Consider the following 23218-nt stretch of genomic DNA (forward strand, 5'->3'; position numbering starts at 1 on the left):
TCAAATGAATACAAATATCTCAAAATTTTTTGAGCGTGTTTATAAATAAAAACTAGTTTTTAGATGTGCTGCGCGCTATCGTGTATTCTAGTAACTTTTCCTTCAAGTCCAAGTTAGCTTTATCTCTCGCGTCGACTAAAACTCACCCTTACGACGCCATCGATCGGTAAGGTACAACCCTACTCGTGCAGATGGTGCCACGTCACGAAGGGGCGGCATTTCGGCGCCGGTAGCGCAATAGGGGATGCTCGGAGGGGTCTCACCCGATATGTACACGTCGTCATCGTGCGAGTCGACGACTATGTGGCATAAGTGGCCACGTAGGCGGCGAAGGGTTAGAGATGGTGAGTGGTGAGACGTAAGGAGGGTAATATACAACAGGAGCGGGATACGAGGAGTAAGACGAGGACGCGAGAGCGAGAGCGCGGCAAAGAGAGAGGGTGGGCGAGAACGACGTAGCGAGACAAGTCACAGTCCAGTTGAGGCGCAAGAGTCCTCCGGCCAAGGACTACGATCCCTGGCAGTCCGGGACATTATGCCAGGCGGCGAGGGGTCCTCGATCAATCTTCTCGACCACCATCATCACCATCGCGCGTCGACCGCCGGCACCACGTCCACGACGGACGAGTGCGCGAACGGCGATGATGTCAAAACCGGGACGAGCACCGGCGCGACCTTCACCAATACGATGACAAGCGCCCTACCGGGCGACGGTCTCCGGCGTAGAAAGGTCATACACGCGGCCCGAGAGACCCTCGACAAGGGTAAGTCAGGCGCCCTTCGTCGCCCCCTTTGTCGACCTCTTTCGCGGTACCATCGCGTTCCTTGCTTACGAAACCTCGCGCAACCGTTGCTGTCGTCGCGGGTACCAACCCCGAGTACCCCGTCGATTCTCGACCACACGGATATCGGGGCATCGATCCTCCTTTCTCAACATGATACCGCCTGCCACCCGATAAGGCGGAACGTTCTACGATCCGTTCCTGACTTCGTTTAATGAGGTGATCGCGAAGAATCGAGTCAACGTGCGTTAATTGCGCCGATTTACGAGCCGACTTAGCTATCTCTCTCGATCGCGTATGCATTTCATGTCTCTGATATTACGATCAGTGTGTGACTTACAGAATATTAATTTAGTTGTCGTAAATCAAAAATCTTTTGCCACGTTGATTCATTACCAAGTTTTCTTAAGAAAGTATTATATGAACAAAACTTAAACTTAAACTTTTTATATCTCTATATGTTTTATTCGTATTTACATTGACTTTTATTACGCATGTCCTGATTTGTTCTGTCCTGACATGTGCTGATTTAACATTTAATTATTGGTGAATAATACAAAATAATAGATTTAATGAATTTGTGCTATATTATTCTCTCGTTATTGAATTATTGATGGTATCATTGATACATCTACTACTATAGTATGCTAGATGTATCTACGAACATGTTGAGAGCCATAAATAATACATAAGCTGGAGTTCAATGAATTTATGCGACCTTTGATAAAATGATGAAATAACATCATACTCGATTTACAATGACGAACATCCTTGCAAAAGAAACATGTTTTATGTCATCCTAATCTTTTTTGACAATCGATGTGTTCAGACCGCCATGTTGCAGCTGCATTTTCGAAATGGTTGCTATTATGAAATTTATATGGATATTATTGTATACAGTATACATCATCAAGATTTTTTCGAGATCGAAACGTCAAATGCAGATGTATAGTGTTAATCTCCTGTCTCGACATTTTTTTTAGTAATGTATATCAATTGTATATAGCAATCTAAATCTCCTATTAATCGTTTACATATTATATATGTGTGTAATCGAGATTCGGTGCCGGATATAAACTCGTACCATTTATCTCATTCGAAATTATAAAATGAATAAAACAGATGAAAATTTGAAAATGCGAAAATAATAGTATAAATTTATAAAATTCATAATAATATTCATCATAAAATTCATAATATTCATAATAATTCAAATAATAATAAAATCTTGAAGGTGTTCAAAGTTATATAACCGGTTTATCTCATGAAAATCCAGTCTCTCGGAAATATCTGCAATCCGCGAAACGCTGCAGTTCGACATTTTCAAATCATTGTCGATTCTCCTACACTTCGCTTATTTTAACATTCGGCGTATCACAGAAGTTACGTAAGAATACCTTGCACGTGGACGGAATAAGTTATGTATAGCCGAAAACGATTCGAGCGAACACTACTCCCTAAATGCTTTCTTACGAAATAATTCATATACATATAATTCTCCATGATAATAATAAAATCTCAATAAAATCTCAATAATGATTGGTGATTTAATTTCACGATAGCACGAAAACCGTGATGAATCATAGCTAGCTTGTAGTAAACGTCGAATTTTAGCATTTACTAAAGTTGTTCGCAAACACTTCTTATTAACTAGCCGAATTTGATTAGCGCGAAATACACGCGAGAAACCAGCTACAAATTTCAAACCCAACTCCATCGAAAACAACGTTAACCCAAATTCGTTTGATGCATAGTAGAAAGACGAAAATATTCTATCTGATTATATGCACATATTCTATATTTTTATTTTTTTTTTTATTTTAAGATTATTTAATTTCAACAAATCAATCTAAAGTTTATATGTATCTCAGTTTAATTAATTCAAATTAATTACTATAGAAGGAAATTTTGCATTGAGCCAACTTTGGAATTGTTGCATTTTGAAAACATTCAAAGGGGACAACTTTAACGGTTACAAAGTTGAAAAGGCATGGAGGATCGCCAGTGTTCTCAGGAAGTGCAGCTCTTAAAAAACATAAAGCGAAGAGGAACGCTTAGCGTTTGTTAACATCGGTTGCGCTATTCGAATACTCGACCTGCTTTTATGTCATATCACAATTGCGCATTGAACCAAATGATGCGGCGTATTGTGCATTTCCTACGTTGTATGTTATCCACTGATTGTCGGCAATTTGAAGTAACATTTACATTAACTTTGAGATGAGAATGATTGCCATTACCACGATTTTATATCGCCATTTCAATTTCTGTGAATTTCTGTGATTATCGTTATCTAAGAAATTTCATCATGTGTCAAAATTTTATCGAGCTCTATATATACATAATATCGGATCTCGTTCTTTCATTTACGCAACTGCAATATTATATAATTTTCTCTTTCTTGTCTCATTCCAGAAGTCTTAATAAAGATATGAACTTCCAACGTTTTATATACGCGATTAAGTTAAATTATATCTATAAGATAGATAAAAAAATTTATATATTCTGTTAAAGTATACCTGCGGTAATTACATTATCGTTAAAAAAATTGCAAAAGAAAATGCTTCTACAACGTATTCTAAACAAGAGTATAATATAATATACACCATAATATAATCGATTTTCGATTAGCAGTTGTGAGTTATGATACAAACATGGTCGTAAAAATACTTTTATATAGAATGTTATATAGTTTAGTAGGGAAGGATAACCCTTTAAACCATATATATTGCGCTCTTTTTATATTGAACAAGACTTTAAATAACGCTAATATTATTTTGATAAAATTGCATTATTTTATTATCACATTAATGTTGTATTACAGCAAACTCTAAAAAAAAAGCTAAATTGAGTTTATTGCAATTTTTTGCACGAAATTTTATTATAGTGTGCATATTAATATCATATTTGTTACTACATCCTTTTTTAACGAAGCTTTCGCTCAAAAAATGTCATTTAAAAAAGCTTTTATAATGATTGCACTGACGCCTCCATACCGTTCACTATTCGATGTCATCGAACTGCAAATGTAGACGAAGAAAAAAATGTAGACATTCTCGTGCACTGACCTTATTCCGAGTATACCGAGTCGATGAAGTATGATTATTCCGTAAAAAAATTCTTGTATGTCTCACGATGCAGTTGTTTACATGCATCGTCGGCTTCGAAGAACGCCACGAATCCGTGATCATATGCCTGCGAAAAAATACAGAGTATATTAAAGCTAATACGTACACATATATATTAATGTGGACGAAGAATATATATTAATAGATTAAAAACGCAAAGTTTAAACAATAAAAGATGTAAATAAAATAAATCTCAATTTATTTTTGAGTTACAAATGTTGTCTCTATAGCTTTTCATTGACATTTTTTTGGAGATTCTATGAGGCGAAAAATTTACACAGAAATTAAAGAATTTTTGAAAATTTTCCTCAAAGTTTGAGGAGAACGAAGCTCCTTCGATCATTTCATGCAGCTCTACAGTATGCATGATACACACCTCGATGTTAAACGCGACGATATATAACGACGACGTTATATAATATCCTAACGGTAATGCGTGATTTTCTCGTTCGCGAAACGATCGTAATTTCCGTATTTTGTACTGCATGTCCGAGATGTAGATAGCGTGCATCTCGCGTGAGAGAATATATCTATATATACATAGCGGGCGGCTGTGTGACGTAAAAGGGATTCTCGGTCCCCCTTTTCATCTCCCTTCTCCAAAATGAGATGCGATGGTAGCATTTCAACAACGGTTCATCCCAGTTTATTCGGGAAGGGATTTGAAATGAAGACCTTCTGAGGCAGCTTAACCGCGGCGTATATTCTAGATGCACAGAGGTGCGAATTTCTGACCTGATGGTGCTCGCGAGTTATTAATTATTCAAATAGTTCCGCGCGAACGTGACGATGGTGTTACTAGAGTTTAGTAGTCGACAGATTAATAAAATTAACAAAATTTGTTAATTATTTTTAGCACCAAATCTTTGTCACCATTAGTTTCTACATACGATATAATATATACATACTTTGGAATTTCAATTTTAAAATATTCTTGAACAAATAATTCTTTTTTTTTTTTTTACAGATTCAGAAGAACTACTCTTTGCGTATATATTATGTGTTACATATTAAATTAGTATCCTTTTTTCCTAATATTAATTTATCTTTATTGTTTAATATACTGTTCTTTTCTGAACTATAATCATATAAATATATACATTCTTTATATGATTATAGTTCAGAAAAAAATAAAGAGAGAAAGAGAGAGAGAGAGAGAGAGAGAGAGAGAGAGAGAGAAATATTTTATTAATATAAAAATCCAAAAAGAATAAAAAATATTATGTAAGAAGATAAATTTTTTCTTGACACAAAATGGGATGACTTAATTGTTTATTATTATACATGAAAATCGCAGCTGATGCTAACGATTCGAATTGCGTCTTTGAATTCGGAAATAAAATGGAGTAACTTTGTTTATATTAGCAATCTTTTTGATTCATAACTTCTGTTGGAATTCTGCCATTATTTGCATTGTCTTCCTACATTGTTTGGGAATACTCCAAAAGCAATAATATAGTGGAACAACGGTTCAGAGTTTATATTCTTTGTGTACAGTGCTACTATTTTTTAAGTCCGACAATTTTAGAAGAAAAAATTCTGTGAGCAGAAAATTTAATAATTAAAAGAATGACGATAAAATATCAGCATTTCATAAATACTATAATTTGTAGAAATAGAATAATATAAGAAAACATCAAGACGATTGTGTACATATGTGTGTATTATATTTTATCCATAGAAAAAATCCTATTATTACATATATTAGTAAGTTTACGTTTCATAACAATATATCTAGATAAGAATTTAAAGTTTTGCGGACGACATAGATGGATGCCTATGTTCACATTTACCCTAGATACTTTCGGGTCCATCCGGAGTAATCACGTATCCTACTTTATCTTGTTGAGGGATTTTTAGTCATTATATGTTTTCGTGTACATGAGATTAATGATCGCATCTCTACACGACAATGTAATATATCGCTTGGCTTCCGTTACATATGTTTGGAGAAACCGATTCTTACAATGTCGATTAACTTTAACCGTACTTTAATTGTTTTTCCATCCCTTTCTGGAAACTGTACAAGCAATCAAACTACAACTAAAATTATATATCTATATAATATATCATAACAGATAGCAACTTTATAATTTTTATTTTATTACATTTTTATTAATTAATTAAAAAATTTGAATATTACGTATATTTCTTTTTTGTTTCTTTCTCTCTCTCTCTCTTTCTTTCTTACCAATGTAAAAAAATTATTATTACTTATTTACCATTATATTAATATTTCGTAGTAATATATTGCTTAGATATAAGAAAATATAAAAAAAAAAAAGAAAATGTAAGAAAAAATACAATATAAACTTATAATAAAAATATAAATTTAGACGCAACAAATTAAAATATAAACACACTAAAAGCTTCAATATATACAGATATAATAAAAAATGTTTTAACGAGCGATAAAGAGCTGGCACAGTAAACAAGGCGCAAAAGAATAAATTGTCAAAAATTCGTTTATAGTTTAAAATCGTATCATTTAATTTTATTGTATCGTTATAAAATTGTATCATTTAATTTTATAATAAATGAATGTTGGACAATTTATTCTTTTGCGTCTTGTTTACTGCGCCGGCTCTTCCTATCGCCCGTTAAAACATTTTTTTATTGTGTTTTTAAATTTAGACATAAAATTTTCATAATTGACATATGCTTCAGATAACATTTATAAAAGAACGGAATCGATGTTCTTTTTTTCTATTAAAAATACGCGCATGCTCGTTTATCATTGTAACGATTTGTAAAATTTTTAATGCATTTTACCGATAAATGTGTAATAAATGCTAGTCTATTCCAGGACCGCCGTTTAATATTGCAATATGCATAAATCTATTTTCTTGAGAAAGAGATCATCGTTTAGTTTACGATAATTCAAGTCGATTTTTAAAATAAATATGCACCTACACTAAGTTAAGGCAACTTATGTCAATTAATATAAAATATTACATGTGTCATATTATTTATAAACGATTGGAAAAGCTAAATTTTAATGGCGTAGATTAAAAATTGATATTAATTTTGCTAATATTCAATTGTTAATTGAACAATATACAAAATAACCAAACATTAAAAATACACAAGCATTTAATTTCTTCTAAAATAACTAAAAAATCCATATTCGGATACTCTGGAATTCTACATAAAAAATTTATTAATTTAAAATAAAATAATGCAACGCATTATATTTTGCATTGCTGAAAATTATTGTAAAATATTATCTTTATATTTTGGTGAAAAGTGGAAATTCATGGCAATTGACATAAGACATATTGTATCATTTTTGCATATATCTATAGCATCAAATATTTAATTTAGAAAAACATTGCTTTAGGATTTTCAATCTCTAGTACAAACAATATAATATATCTCTCTAATATGAGTTTAATATATCTCAATGGTTACATATGTATTTTTCTTTGCAGCATCCCGTCTTTTAAGACGAAAAATACCATGTACAGGCCATCTAATGACCCCCCGCCGCCTATGGATACAAAAGGTTCCTACTCAGGTATGTATTTAAAATTATATATATGTTATTTCAAATAAATTATTATATATACCTATATATATATTATATATACGGTGTATATATATATATATATATATATATATATATATATATATAATTAGCACTTTTATATACATACTGCAACAACTATTTACATAAATCAATCATCGAATTCAAATATTGAAATATAAGTTATACGTTATATACATTTTATTCTGATCATCCTTATACAAGTTTATAATACGCGAATGTGTTTCGTGATAAAAAGTAATGCTGCCTTCTCGACTTGTAACATATATAAAATCACGTAAAATCACTGGATTGTTACGATCACAGAGATAACGGTAGTTCTATGTGCTTGTATTAACAACATCTACTAAAGTATTTCTATTTTTTCTCCGTATGCGTGACTATCTTGCATCAATTGTAATATATAATGTAATGCGATGATATCATCGCATAAATAATTAATCCGAAAAAGAAAGCAAAGAAATTAATACAAACAGAATACTGAGATTTTTTTATAAATAAATATGAATTTATATTCTAAATTGATTCACGATGAATTGATTATATAAATGTGAGCAACGGTCATTAAAGAATGTTTTATGGAAGTAATAATATCGACTTTACACACATTAAGCCATTAGTGGATATCGAAGAAGTCCGCGTGTATTGCGACGTTTACTTCGAAGTTATATTGTTGATTTTGTGCTATTCTGTTTGTCTTTTACTATTCTGTCTCGAATTGCGCGAATTCGATTCTTGTCGTGTTAGCAGAACGTGAGGTAAATTTATCTTGAATATGCTATTTTATACGTAACATAAGACGTTCAGAATGTAATTGTATTAAATTATATGTAATTTATAGTAAAAAGTATTATATATAAATTCTATATTCGCAATAGTTATATAACTATTTATGTAAAAAAATCAAAATATTATTAATGTTTCAACAAATTGACAAGTTTAAAATATAAAATAACTTTTTAACAAAACAAAACAAAAGACTTAAATTTAAATAAAAATTTTAATTTTACAATAACATTGTTTATACCACAATAATTCTCTCAATCAAGTAATTATTTACATGTATTTATTTTAACGTTATCGGTGGGCTATTTTAAATATCTCGAAATATAATAATCTAAAGAATTTAACTTTAAAAATGTTGAAAACGCAGCGCAAAACGTCAATGTCAAACTTTCGAATTTAAAAAGCGCGTATTCTGAGAAGAAAAAATGTGTATAGTGTAAGAAATAAATAATATTATTTCTATTTAAGTATTTTATTTTATTGTTTCAAGAGTCACTTGAGATAATAAACGAGTTTGTAATAATATTTATGATAATGAGTTTGTATGTTTTAATATTATAACACTAAAATAAAACTTTTCTTGGAATTATATAACTATCTAAATCTATAGAGCACAATATCTAATATCTTATAATATAGATAATATTTTTTACTTTTGATATAATCTTCTCAACAAATTATCAAAGTTGTTGATACTCGTTATAAGGTATCCTATATATAAGTACCGTATTGTCTCTCTGCACGATTTCCTCTTATTGTCTTTTCAAGTAGGTCATCACCGTATAACAATTGTAATACATTGAAGCCTCAATGATTATGATGAGAGTATCTTATCACGTAACGCCAGAAATGCCCACTTATTGCGTGCAAGATATAATCATTTGCTTTATTGGTGCTATTAAGTACTGATTTCATGTAACTTTGCCAACAAAAATGCGTATCTCTTACATGAAACAAACGTTGTTTATCTCTTACAAGGATTCTCAAGGATTCAGAAATTATATTTTACGATATATTAATGCCAAATTTTTCTAGCTCTCATTACAATGTTTTTTGCTTTCATGTAAGAAAAAATACTGATTCTCTTAAAACCGACGATATCGTTTATGTTGACTCTGATGCTTGTTTAATAAATTATTATTAAATAATTATATTCTTCCAAAAATATCTTGTAAAGTAATTTAATTAATTTTCAAGAGAAAATATGCAAATGCAACAGGTATCGTTACACGCAATGTTGATTAAAGTATTCGCATATTATGCATCACTTGCGAGCTAATGATTTTTGTAACGATATCCGTTTCTATCATTCGTAAAAATAAGTATTTAAATATGAACAGAAATCATGCGTATTCATCATCAATCATATATATTCTTGAATACTTTAATTATAATGCACTTCTTATAATAAATAGGTAACACAATGTATCGTAAATTTTTTTCGATTGAGTAAAGTGAGAGAAATTATTACGCCATTACATAGTCTCCCCCCCTATTCTTGATAATTACATGTAATACTGTTTAAATATTAAGGTAACAAGTTTTTGTGCATAGGATTGATTAATTGTACATATATAACTATTTCTTTTTCCGATAGTGTCAATTTTCTCAGTTAACAATAGTTTCTACATGTAATTTTTGCACTCGAATCAGCATAAGTTGGCCAAATAGTTATAACACCCAAATAGTTGCATAGCACTTGGTATTGCCAATTCACGTACGATACCCCGATAACACGGCTGACCTAGTAATATACGTAACTACTTGGCCACGTCAAGTAAACCTTCGAGCCGTCCGTTTTCTTGATCGTTTGAGATCATTAATATTTCACGAAACGACGTAAAGGATCATTGAACTATTTCTTAAGAAGCGTATACGAATCTAATCAATCTATATGATGCAATAAAAACTCAAATCTTTTTTGTGATTCTTTCTACATCATTCATCGCTCAGTATACATATAAATGCAATCTAAAATTTAAAATAAAATCAGTTAAAATTGTGAAATTTTGAACTTTTGAAATTTTACTACGTATTTCAGTCGCATTATATGGCATTTATAAAATTATGATGATGTCAAATTTAATTTCGGGATTTCACAAATGATAATATAAGAACGAATGCTATATGAAATCAATAATGAGAACTTCAGTATGAAAAATATTGAAATATAGAAATATTGAAATATTTAACAATATAGTTTAAAGAAAAATTAAATAGAAATTTCAACATACACATATTTGTAATAAATATTATTTTAGTAGTAGTATTTTTTTTAGAATATAATATTGATTATAATTCTATTATAGTTATATTCTATTATAGTATAGATATAGAAATAAAATATAATTTTCGAGAGAAATATTAATAACCTATTGTAATAATTTATATAAAATTTCATATATTTTAATTTATATTCCCTTTTCCAGATTACAGATTTCAAATGTAATTATATTTTTAGTGTGCCAACTGCGTACAAAGAAGCTTAATAATTCGACTTTTTCTAGGAATGCGACGTAGTCATGATGTTCCCTAGCGGGGCAAATGACGAGACCTTGATGTGGTTTTTAGGACGGCTTCGGGCTGGAACCCCGGGGTTAATAGTTCACGTGCGACATCATGCCTCATCGGACAGTTACGGGTTTTACATTACAGCACCTTTCGGAATGTAAGTATCCGATTGTCAGGTCAAACTTTAGATGAAAACGACAGATCATACGATCGAATAGTTTTAACTCCATTGGCTCGCAGTCTGCTCAAGGCTGCCGAGGAAGTGCATCTACCGAAAGCCCTGCGACAGGAATTTGGCGGTGGACTCAAGGAATTTGTCGGCTCTGAGATCAATTGTTTCGAGGGCAGCGACGATGAGATCCGCTTCTTCAGTACCCAAGAAAGACAGTCTTTAGTACTGCATCTGCTTCACACCTTGAGAGCGGGGCCACACGATCTCCATAGTCTCTCTGGTCTTAAGCTAGTGGAGGGTCAAGCGATCATTCCAAAGTGCATTTCTTCTGGTATTATTTCTCAGGTGCGATATATATATATATATATATATATATATATATATATATATATATAAATAATAATTTACATGCTTCATCCGTATCTCCTCGAATCTCTTCTTCGTCAAAAGTGTAATTTGTCACACTTTCGTCACTTTATTCTCTTTCTTTTTCTCGTCAGGTCTTCCCTCTTCATGAATTGCCCGCATTAGAAAAATTGCAACGAAACTGGGTTCGCGCGTTTCTTAGCCCACAGCCTTTGGACGACATTTGTAAATATTTCGGGGTGAAAATTACCATGTACTTTGCCTGGCTCGGCCACTACACTACCGCTTTAATCGTTCCAGCTGCAGTTGGTGTCATATACTGGGTATATATGCATTTCGCATATTAATATTTATTGATATTTAAACAAAACAAAGCAAAATTTAATGACGAATTTAAACACAGAGATAAATTGATTCTCAGTCAATAATATATTTTGAGATCCGAAAATAAAAGAAATTTAGCGTTGCATCCCGACTGTTTAGGTCGGCATCATCGGCAGGAACCAAGCGGTAGAAGACGTGGCCTACGTTCTGTTTTCGGTGTTCAACGTGATATGGGCTACCGTATACTTGGAAACGTGGAAAAGGAGAGGCGCGGAATTGGCGTACAGATGGGGCACTTTGGATCAGAGGGACGATTTATTGGTCGAGCCTAGACCTCTGTTTACAGTAAGAACCTTTCGAACATTCTTAAGCACTCCGATATCGGCATGGTGATGCCGTAGCGTGTTAATTCAGCGTCTCCAACTGCACAGTGCTATGAGAATATAGATACGCTTTTGCTACACTATTTTAACTGAGAATACAGGGAATACCACAGAGGGATTGTAACAAACAACAAAATATATTTGTAAAACTCGTTTGAAGTTTGGTATTCAATTACAATTCTAACTTTGTTAAGGGAACTTTGGAGATCTCACCAGTTACGGGAAGACTAGAACCAACGTATCCCAGATGGCGTAGGAATATGTTTCGGTATTTTGTGAGCGTTCCTATCATCGCAATCTGTTTACTCTTTGTCTTCATCGTTATGATATTGAGTTTTCAAATACAGGTACATAATTACACAGAATCATATTGTAAATTAAATTGTACATTATTGTACATTAATTTGTACATTAAATATTTTTTTAATTACTCTTTAAATATATAATAATAGATATAATTGTCATAATAATATTATAATCTTAGTAATGTTTTATTAATATATTAATGAATATTTAAATAATATTTCATTAATTCATTAATAAAGTATTATTAAAACTACTAAGATCATTTATAAAAATCCCGATTTAGATACAGAGAAGCAATATAAACATAAAAAAAAATTGTTCTATTTTAAAATTTACAAGTCTAAAGGATAAATATATATATATATATATATATATATATATATATATATATATATATATGGTTTATATAAAGATCTGGTATATATAAAGAAGAAAATGTATATAAAATTGTGCTAGTATAAATCCTTTAATTTTTCTTTTTTACGAAATCACAGGATTGGTGGGATGCACATCTTGAATCTGGAGGTTACGGATTCTGGCTTAGTTACGTGCCAAAGGTTTTGCTCGCAGTAGTCATCGCACTAATGGATGAGGCGTACTTCAAGGTCGCGGTGTGGTTAAACGATTTGGGTATGTATGCCGATAATACTCGACTCCCTACACTTCAACACACATCTTTCTCCATCTCTCTCTTCTTCTCTACCTATCTCTCTCACTTTTTACATAATCGTATTTCCATTTCCGACTCAAAATACGAACAATCGCCATTTGCCGACTTCTCCGCATCGATTTGTGTATTTTATATACGGTACACTATGCACGTCTAGTTCAAGAGCATAGCATATACTTGCGATAATTTTCCACGGCTTAGCTTCTTCTAGAGAATAATTGGAAGACTATGTAACAAAAATATTTATATTAAAAATTGTTGTTCTGTTTTTTTTTTTTTTTTTTTGTGTAACTAAACTTGTGAGATATAATATAGGTACAGTTTCATTTTCATTTAAATCTTGGAGAGAGATTTATGGTAGATAGTATTTGTAATTTTTGTGTGTTGGACGCAGAAAACTATCGACTAGACACCGAGTACGAGAATCATCTGATCTACAAAGTGGCACTGGTAATAAGATGAACTCTCCATTCTCAATGAATAGAATATCAATGTTGTGTTAGACATTGTACGTATGTTCTTCTCTAATTAAACACAGTAAATAACATTAGATCTAGTGTAAAACTTTACCATTTTCCTTATATTATAACGAAAATATAATGCATTAGTCATATATCAAGTCAAAAAATATTTGTAACAATTATCTGTAATCGATAAAATTATACAATGATATTATAATCTGCTTGAGACGCTTAACTTAATAATTTATTAAAATATATATATGTATATATGTATATATATATATATATATATATATATATATATATATATTTTTTTTTTTTTTTTTAATCAATTTATTTTATATATTTTACTGATTTTATTATTATATAGTTATAATTAGATGCCATTCTTTATCTGTCATTTTCATGATCACTTTATATTGGTTGCATCATGATTAACTGAATATTTTATATAACATTGTTAAATATGATTAATTAAAATAATTTTACTTTACACTCATATTTATTTTCTTTTATTTTTTTTAGTAAATTAGATATCTTTATATATTTGAATTTTATCAGAAGCGCAATGAATTTTCTCTTTGCGAAATATAATTATAAAAAATGCGATATTTACAAAACAAAGTCAAAAAGTTTTATAATACTTGTTCAGCAAAATTTTAATGCAATATAGAAATTGTTGAAGTACTTATGAAGGTAGAAACAATTTTGCTAATGCAGTTTTGCAATTTGATCTAACGCGATTTGCGACTCAGGCAAACATGCATAGTGTAAATTAAAATCAACAACAGTATTTTGCTAATTTTAATAATATTTAAAAATCATTTATATATATTTAGAGATGGACATATGAAAGAATACAATATAGATTTTAAGCTTTCTGTTTTAATGCCTGCTCTGGCTGTCTCTGTCGCTGCATGAACATTCTATTCGCAAAAGAACACTTTTTTGCTTAATTATTTTACGTCATAGATCATTCGTATAATTGTGTTTTTATGTGAATTTGTATTACAACATATAATGTGTATGTCAAAATGCCGTATTGCGATCTCCATATAATCTACAACACCCATCCTATATTTCAGTTTCAGTTTGTAAACTCCTTCCTATCGCTGTTTTACATCGCCTTCTATCTCCAAGATCAAGAGAGACTCAAAGAGGTGATAATCCAATTATTTCTCTTGCTAAGCATAATCACATTGAGTATATAAACATTCGTTTTAGCAATTGGCAGCTCTACTCATAGCTCGCCAGGTGATCGGCAATCTAAAGGAATCCGCGATACCGTATTTAATCGAGCAACTACGATTGGCACGTCTAAGTTTCGAGCTGTTCGGGGCCTTGAGTCCCAGCGAAGCAAGGCCGCCCCCGAGTCAAGAAAGTGAAGATGTACAGGACGGTAAAAACAACGAGGAGAAGGAGGATCGGCCCGATAGCGGCAAATCGAAGCAACCGCGAAATGTCAGCCAGGCAGAACTGGAGAGTTCCCTCTACAGAGTAGGGCATCCCACTAATTCTCTACTTAGTGACGTTACGTTCAAGGTTTGATCTAGATTTAGCCAATTTAGTTTTTTCTTTTCTCTTAGAGCACTCCGCTACACATGTTTATTAACCTTGAAGTATTCGCAAGCAAAACAGAAGGCCATCGATATATTCGTTTATTGTTTATTGAACTATCGATGTTTAATGAGTGCTTCAGCCACCCCGTCAAGGTTTCTGCTCCTTGAGCAGGTTCCCGTTCTCGACGTTGCGAGTGACTTAAATACTTGACATCATAAATCGAATTATCCCGCCCTTAAGATTTTTTCGTTCGTTCTCTTCGATCAGACTGCACTCTGCGCACTCAATTGCATGACGACAAAGCCGAATTATTGATAGTAATATCAATGTCACATTGCGTTTGTCGATCGTTTCTTTTTTTGCAGAATTTTAATGATTTCTTTCCTGTTTTACACCCATTCCATCGACGACGCACAGGTATCGACTACAAAGGTAATATCATATTCATCCTATCATTAAACCTCAATCTCTTCTGTCACGAACAATCATCATTTGTCCCACATATATATTGTATATTATATAATTTTGACTATTTGTTTTTGAAATACAGATCAATAATGTAATAATATAACAATCAAAATATTATTGAATAATTTTCAATAAAATTAAATCTTATTAAATATGTATATAAAATATTTGATTTCTTCTGTGCAATATTATAGAAGGAAAGTTAATTTGGCTTCAAATATTTGTGTATGTACTTCTTTTATAAAATAATGCCGTAATAGAAATCTTTGCAAACACGGCAAGTTACGTGACCGAAAGATATAAACAGAATTCTTACCGCTTATCATACAGATCCTGTTTTTACAATTTGTGTTTCGCTAAAGTTTGATTTTCTTTAATATATGCACGAACTTTGATAATCTATGCCCAAGACACGATATAGATATAATCTCTAGTGTTTCAATTATCTAAAGACAAGCACTGGAGAGATATGTTTTTTGTATTTTTAGCAGGTATTTATAACAGATAAATTTTTTATTAGTATCGTGTTAATCGTGTTATTCTATAATATGAACTAAATTTTTATTACTTTTTTTATACTGTCAATATTGTCAAATTAAAGTCTTTTTAGACTATCTATAATTTGCAACAAAATTTAAAATAGAATTAATAATTATTATTATAATTATGTATAATCACGTTTTAATGTATACATATATGTATTTTACGTGTTTAAATGTGTTTTCTGTAATATACAACACATGAAATTTATAAACATAATTCTATCTTCACAATTTTATCATAAATTATACTTATACCGTCTAAAGAGGTCTTTAATCTAAATATTCTTTTATGTTTATTAATTTTTAATACGTATATGCAATAAACGGAAAAAAATCAACAGATTATATTAAATGAAAAAGAGAGTAATAGGCAATTTATATACAGATATATAAATAAATTTATTTATATATTTATATAAAGTCTAAAGATAAAATATTTAATTACCTGTTTTATTTTTAACAGAGTAATCGAATATATAAAACAGATTATTAATATATATATATTGTATATAACGCCAACTCACAGCTTAGTTAGATCAAATTGTCTTTAATGTAATATACGATGTTCAACGACCATTAAACAACATGAAATGTTCATTGATGATCAAACTGTCAGTTTTGCAATAGATATTTTTGCGCGACTCTTTATTTTTATTTTTATATATAAAAAATATATATATAATATATGTAATTATAAGATAGGCAATTCAGAGAAAATACTTATGATAATTATTAAAATTGCTTGTCTGTACAAGCTTAATAAATAATTATTGTTAATTTACAGTACGACGGGGCGTTTTCGGAGCATTTGGAAATGCTATCGCAACTGGGATATGTGTGTCTCTTCTCTTCGGCCTTTCCTTTAGCTGCGATGGCTGCTTTACTTGGAAATTTACTAGAATTACGCGGTGACGCATTTAAATTATGTTTCGTGCTTCAACGACCTTTCGGGCGTAGAGTCTCGAATATCGGCACATGGCAAGTAAGTGAAGAAAAGTTTTTATGTACATAAGCATATAAATTTGAAAATGAATTCAACTTTGCGAAAATAATAGAAAAAGGTTTACATAATTATTTACCGTAAATCTGATCTTTTTCTCTCTCTTATTTACAAATATATTATTAATTTTTTTATTGCGTTATAGTTGCTCATCCGCCTTTACAGAAAGTGCTTGAAATAATCTTTTTACGCTTGATAAAATTTTTAATATGATGTTGTCAAATCGTATTTAAAAATTATTATTACAATTATTAAAACAAAAATAAAATATATAATGACAAAAATAGCTGCGATTTAGAGATAACAAGATTAGAGAAAATAAACATCTCCATAAATTTTCATTGTTATTTTCGTACACGTCAAATTCATCTATAAAGTTATGCTCGTATATTAGATATAAATTATAAGTAAAATTATATAAATGCAAATGATGTGAGTTCAATTTTGCAAATTTGATAGAATGCCATGGAGGCGATGGGTCTAGTGGCTATTTTAGTGAATTGCGCTCTGATTGGATTAAGCGGACAAGTACAACGAATGTTCCCAGAGATGTCGGCAACGCAAACGATCTTATTAATCGTAGCATTGGAGCATATAATGTTCGCCATTCGATTTGTGATTATTTGCGCGATTCCCGACATACCTCATTGGGTCGCTACCGAAATGGCTAAAGTTGAATTTTTACGACGCGAGGCAGTTCGAAGATTATCCTCGACCCCGTCACCGGAACAACAACCAGCAACAGTGATAGGTACATAATTCATCTTCATATAATATTCGTTCATATATGCGGATTGTTTAATATATGAAACATATAACATGATTTCACGTGACTTTATGAAAATCATCGTATCCTATTTTCGTCTCTCCCGATTCGATAACTGTTTCTAACTACCAGCCTATCCAGTGCCAGTTCACGAATAATCCACTCTATCAGCAAGAAAGTGCTAATTGCTTTACCTGTCGCGTTACATCCTCCCTCCTATTAATCTCGCTCGAACTCAGGGAGATTCGTGGTGAGTCCAGCAGACGGAGAAAGCGAAGAGCAGAACTTGCTTTCCGATCGTACCGGTTACGCGACTACGTCGAGTCAAGCGGATACCACGACCTTGGCTTCGACCACCCACACACCCAGTGGACCGACAACGCCTAGCGCCGCGTCGGTGCCGAGGATCGCGGAAACACCACCCACGGCTGAGACACCTGGCAGCGGCGGAAGCAGCAGCGAGACCAGTAGTCCATTTTTACCAGAGAACAATTCCAGCAATGTCACCCGTGATATTCGTAATACGCCGAGGTGTTCCATACCCGGAGGCGAACGAGGTTCGATTTGAGCAATTAATTTTATATTTAAAAAAACTATAAACTGCCAAAATTATTCTAATTAGAATTGTTAATGTATCGTAGACTCTATTAATTGGATAAATAACTCCATTATATTGACGAGAGATCTTTCGTAGGACGACGCTCGAGGGAATGGTTGACCAACGAGCCAGAAGCATCCGGTGCAACCGATTACGGCCATCATCTAACTATTGGACCGCATGGCGTTGACTGGGTACGTCGATTAGGTCTAGAAGCCGGTGGGAGGAAATCGAGCGATTCCGAAATTAGCGGTGCCGGTGCAGTAAGCGGACGGGAGGAGGAATTAACTTTGCACAGGTCGACCGACTGCATCGTTTCCAAAGAGCTCGCTTCTTCCTCAGATAGCGATCTTCTCAGGTACATGTGGAAGGAGAAATCTGGATATATATGTAACACAATTTTTTTTACTAGATTACATAAAGCGTTTCTTTTATCACACAATTAAATTTTTTTTTTTTTTTTTTTTATTATTATTTCTCACGATTATATTGTAGAAATGTCTGTAAAGTTTTATATTTTTATGTTTTTCATTGCTTTTATATTTTTGCATCAATATGTCAATTTTGTGTTTAAAGATCGGCACCACCGTGGGCGATTGCTCACAGAAACCAGAAGTTCCGCTTCTCGCCAGAGAAGGAGAAAGAACGTGAGAGGACGGGATTACAGCAATACCAGCAGCATCATCCGCGAGAAACGACGCACGATCGAGATCGCGATCGCGATCGCGAACGGCAATCTCATCTTACCGAGAAGGAGAAGGACTCGAGCGGTCTGTCAGACTCCAGCAAGACAATCTCGAGTCAGGAAGAGGAGAAACCGACGACCAAGGAGGACCGGGAGGCGAAAAAGACACGCGTCAAGCAAAGCCTGATGAAGCGGGCGCGCTCGGTAGCGATCTTTTCGTTGAAGTTAAAGGAACGCCGCGCACGGGAGGCCGAGCTTAAGGCTAAGGAAGCGGAAAGGGAGGCTAGGTGGCAACAACCGCAATCCTGCGTCGGCGGCGAGCTCTCGTGCATCCCCATAGAAAAGCTTATTTCCGTGGACGACATTGCGTCCATGGAAATGCGTCGGATGAATCATTAGCTGCTTGACTTGTCTTTCTCGCACATTTTCATTTTCGCGCTACGTAGAGAGCCGTTCGTGTGCCGCGAATGCATCGATATCTTGTCAACTCGATGGCAAAATTTAGACGCGAGAAAAAAAATCGCAACGGAGATAGAGGAGACAATGTAGTCGCGAAGCAAAAACTCGCGATCGGAAGAAAGAAAAGGCGCACAATTTAAGAATCATCACAGACACAAGATCTTAGACATTTCATTTAGAAAATACTTCCGATATACCGTTCCCGAAGCTCAGGGCATCGAACCGCGGCTCGGTTCGGTTTCAAAATGAAGCAGATAAACAGATACGGGATATTTTTAAAGGATTTATGATAGTATTCCACAATGAGAGCGCTAAAAATTCTCAAAAACCATTTGTGTTCCTTTAAATTATTTAAAAGATGTTACAAATGATTACGAAAAGAGAAGAAGGAATAAAAATACAAATTTTGCTAATTTGGGCGAATAATTTTACAAAATGAAAAATTGCAGAGATTATATTGGTCTTTAAATAGAAAAATGAGAATATAACTTTTGTCAATTTCAGAAATTTAATAATATCATTTTACAGAAGGGAAGAGATTGTATGTCTGAACTATTATTTCTTCAGTAAATAAATGAAAATATGTTTTTCTTGGTTTTAAAGACTTTGATTAATCAATTATGATGGTTTTAAATAATTAATCGTAAATAGTTTGTCAAAACACATCGACGGCTTGGTCTGCGCAACAGGTTGTACAATTTTTATATTATAAATTCTTTTCGAAGTGCACTTTCGAACGTATCCATCGCAATAATTTTAATTTTACGTCGATTTAATGCCCTACTAAATGGCATATTTTCCTAGTTTAAATAGCGAGACGTAAATGTGTGTGTAAATTATTGAGCCGTAAAAAAAAGAGCAAAGAAAATGTTCCGTTCGTACCGTCAGCATTTTATGCCAAAATTGAATTATCCTCAACTGCTCCATAATGGAATCCGGATGGCATAGTCGCACGCGATCTGATCATCGCGAAAAAAAGAGAGAACCAAAATACTCTCAACAACCGCGAGATTCTCTTAGAGCAACAGTCGAGAAGATTGTAAAATATCCAGTTACTTGCTGAATAGCAAGCATTAGGGCATGAAATTCAACGAAAATGGAGGAGAAAACTTTGTTGTTGTTGCGGTATATATATATATAATAAATATATAATAAGTTGTTAATTAATCTATAAAAATTCTAGACATTAATGGGTTGACAAACCTTTTGCTGAATAGATCTCTACGAAGGCATATCATGGTGTCGAGACCATTCGCGTCATCACCGCCGCCTCTCACGTCGTTTCGTATCCTCAGTAAGATCGTCCTTCCAAGATCGGACATGTGGATGCACTGCAGATGCAGGACGAGTTCTCGCGATCGCGCGATACTTATTGACGATGAGATAGAGCCCAATGGCACACACAAAGCTGTCCTTCGTCCTGTTCGAAAAAAGAAAAAGATGAATGAAATGATCTAGAAACCGTTTTTGTATATAGTGAAAAATGTTTTACGCAGATTGTAAAATCGGTTATCATGGCCTAGTCACACGTCCCCGTCCGCGGCTGAACTTTAGCGCAGAGTTGTTAAATATTACACACACGTACAAGAAAAAACATACACATGCATACATACATACATATACACAGATAAATATATCACATTTTATTACATTCACGAATATATTGTTAGCCTTAGATTAACTATTAGTAGCATCCACATTGAGCACCGTTGACGCAAACCGATAATCGCATTGTATTTAGCGTATCCTTCGGAAATTTGCGAGACTCACGAGTGCATTAGATGCGAAATCGATAGATTAGCCGCTTTCGTAAAGACAGGTCGAAGTAAATTCAGCCGGAAGCATCTGTGTTTGTTAGATGTTTTGTATAAAACAGAAAAATTGAGCCAATAAAAAAATATTCTACAAAAACCATCGCGAGAAAGCACGATTTCCCCTTTCTTCGGTTCAAAAAATAATGTATATAAAGAAGAAAAGTTTTATTGTTTGGATACGATGTGAAAATAATAAAAATGTATTTTTTTAATGCACGAAAGAATTCAAGAAAATTTCAAATATATTTTCAACAAATCTCTTATTTTTATTTAATCTTAATCATTTTTTCTTAGAAAGGGAACGCGCGCGGGAATGGACGAGTCCAATATTTATGCTTTACATATATCGAATATATATCATCCGCGCAAATCTACGTTATATTACACATGTAATTGTTTAAATATGATGAAAACATTGAAAATTTTTAAATGCGCGAAAATCCAAGAAAGTTTCAAATATATCCGCAACAAATTTTTCAATTTTATTTAGTCTTGAATTTCTTTTTCGTACGAAAAGTACGTAGAAATAGGCGAGTCCAATATTTATATGCTTTGAGTATATCAAATATATCACATCCGTGCAAATCTGTGTTATATTATATTACACGTGTAATTGTTTAAATATGATGGAAACATTAAAAATAGATTTTCAAATGCGCAAAAATCCAAGATAGTTTTAAATATATATTGCCAACAAATTTTTCAATTTTATTTAGTCTTAAATTCCTTTCTTGTACGAACAGTACGCAGAAGTGGACGAGTCCAATATTTATATGCTTTGAGTATATCAAATATATCATCCGTGCAAATCTGTGTTATATTATATTACACGTGTAATTGTTTAAATATGATGGAAACATTAAAAATAGATTTTCAAATGCGCGAAAATCCAAGAAAGTTTCAAATATATTTGCAAGAAATTTTTCAGTTTTATTTAGTCTTGAATTTCTTTCTCGTACGAAAAGTACGTAGAAATAGGCGAGTCCAATATTTATATGCTTTGAGTATATCAAATATATCATCCGTGCAAATCTATGTTATATTATATTACACGTGTAACTGTTTAAATATGATGGAAACATTAAAAATAGATTTTCAAATGCGCAAAAATCCAAGATAGTTTTAAATATATATTTCCAACAAATTTTTCAATTTTATTTAGTCTTGAATTCCTTTCTTGTACGAACAGTACGCAGAAGTGGACGAGTCCAATATTTATATGCTTTGAGTATATCAAATATATAATCCGTGCAAATTTATGTTATATTATATTACACGTGTAACTGTTTAAATATGATGGAAACATTAAAAATAGATTTTCAAATGCGCAAAAATCCAAGATAGTTTTAAATATATATTTCCAACAAATTTTTCAATTTTATTTAGTCTTAAATTCCTTTCTTGTACGAACAGTACGCAGAAGTGGACGAGTCCAATATTTATATGCTTTGAGTATATCAAATATATCATCCTTGCAAATCTATGTTATATTATATTACACGTGTAATTGTTTAAATATGATGGAAACATTAAAAATAGATTTTCAAATACGCAAAAATCCAAGATAGTTTTAAATATATATTTCCAACAAATTTTTCAATTTTATTTAGTCTTGAATTCCTTTCTTGTACGAACAGTACGCAGAAGTGGACGAGTCCAATATTTATATGCTTTGAGTATATCAAATATATCATCCGTGCAAATCTATGTTATATTATATTACACGAGTAATTGTTTAAATATGATGGAAACATTAAAAATAGATTTTCAAATGTGCAAAAATTCAAGAAAGTTTCAAATATATTTCTAACAAATCTTTCAATTTTATTTAGTCTTGAATTTCTTTCTCGTACGAAAAGTACGTAGAAATGGGCGAGTCCAATATTTATA

The 23218-nt window shown here is 32.3% G+C and overlaps 1 protein-coding gene across 4 annotated transcripts; it reads left to right on the forward strand.

Moving 5' to 3' along the window:
• The first annotated feature begins 281 nt into the window (after positions 1 to 281).
• Wwk (white walker) lies at positions 282 to 21441 on the forward strand. 4 transcript variants are annotated; one of them, XM_070308603.1, is made up of 16 exons: positions 282 to 764; positions 7342 to 7427; positions 10751 to 10911; positions 10995 to 11271; positions 11427 to 11615; positions 11776 to 11961; positions 12194 to 12346; positions 12800 to 12935; positions 13370 to 13425; positions 14522 to 14596; positions 14661 to 14978; positions 16791 to 16988; positions 17466 to 17757; positions 18033 to 18329; positions 18467 to 18728; positions 18947 to 21441. In XM_070308603.1, exons 1-16 carry the CDS (start codon positions 536 to 538, stop codon positions 19452 to 19454), a joined length of 3423 nt encoding a protein of 1140 aa, XP_070164704.1. In that variant the 5' UTR covers positions 282 to 535; the 3' UTR covers positions 19455 to 21441. The 4 variants fall into 4 exon arrangements, with proteins under 4 accessions (XP_070164704.1, XP_070164706.1, XP_070164707.1 ...); XM_070308605.1 differs by having other exon boundaries at positions 18036 to 18329; XM_070308606.1 differs by having other exon boundaries at positions 14661 to 14933; positions 18012 to 18329.
• The last annotated feature ends 1777 nt before the right edge of the window (positions 21442 to 23218 follow it).

This window comes from Polyergus mexicanus, unplaced genomic scaffold, assembly GCF_030449975.1.
Source record: "Polyergus mexicanus isolate NDT 795.1 unplaced genomic scaffold, iyPolMexi1.0 SCAF_16, whole genome shotgun sequence".
Lineage (NCBI taxonomy): Eukaryota > Metazoa > Arthropoda > Insecta > Hymenoptera > Formicidae > Polyergus > Polyergus mexicanus.

Bases quoted from the DNA above. Each gene is read 5' to 3' on its own strand.
- Wwk (XM_070308602.1), top strand. From the start codon at position 536: ATGCCAGGCGGCGAGGGGTCCTCGATCAATCTTCTCGACCACCATCAT. The intron at 11,616-11,775 runs GTATATATGCAT...CCGACTGTTTAG, and splicing joins CAGTTGGTGTCATATACTGG to GTCGGCATCATCGGCAGGAA. The intron at 14,979-16,790 runs GTTTGATCTAGA...GTTAATTTACAG, and splicing joins TTAGTGACGTTACGTTCAAG to TACGACGGGGCGTTTTCGGA.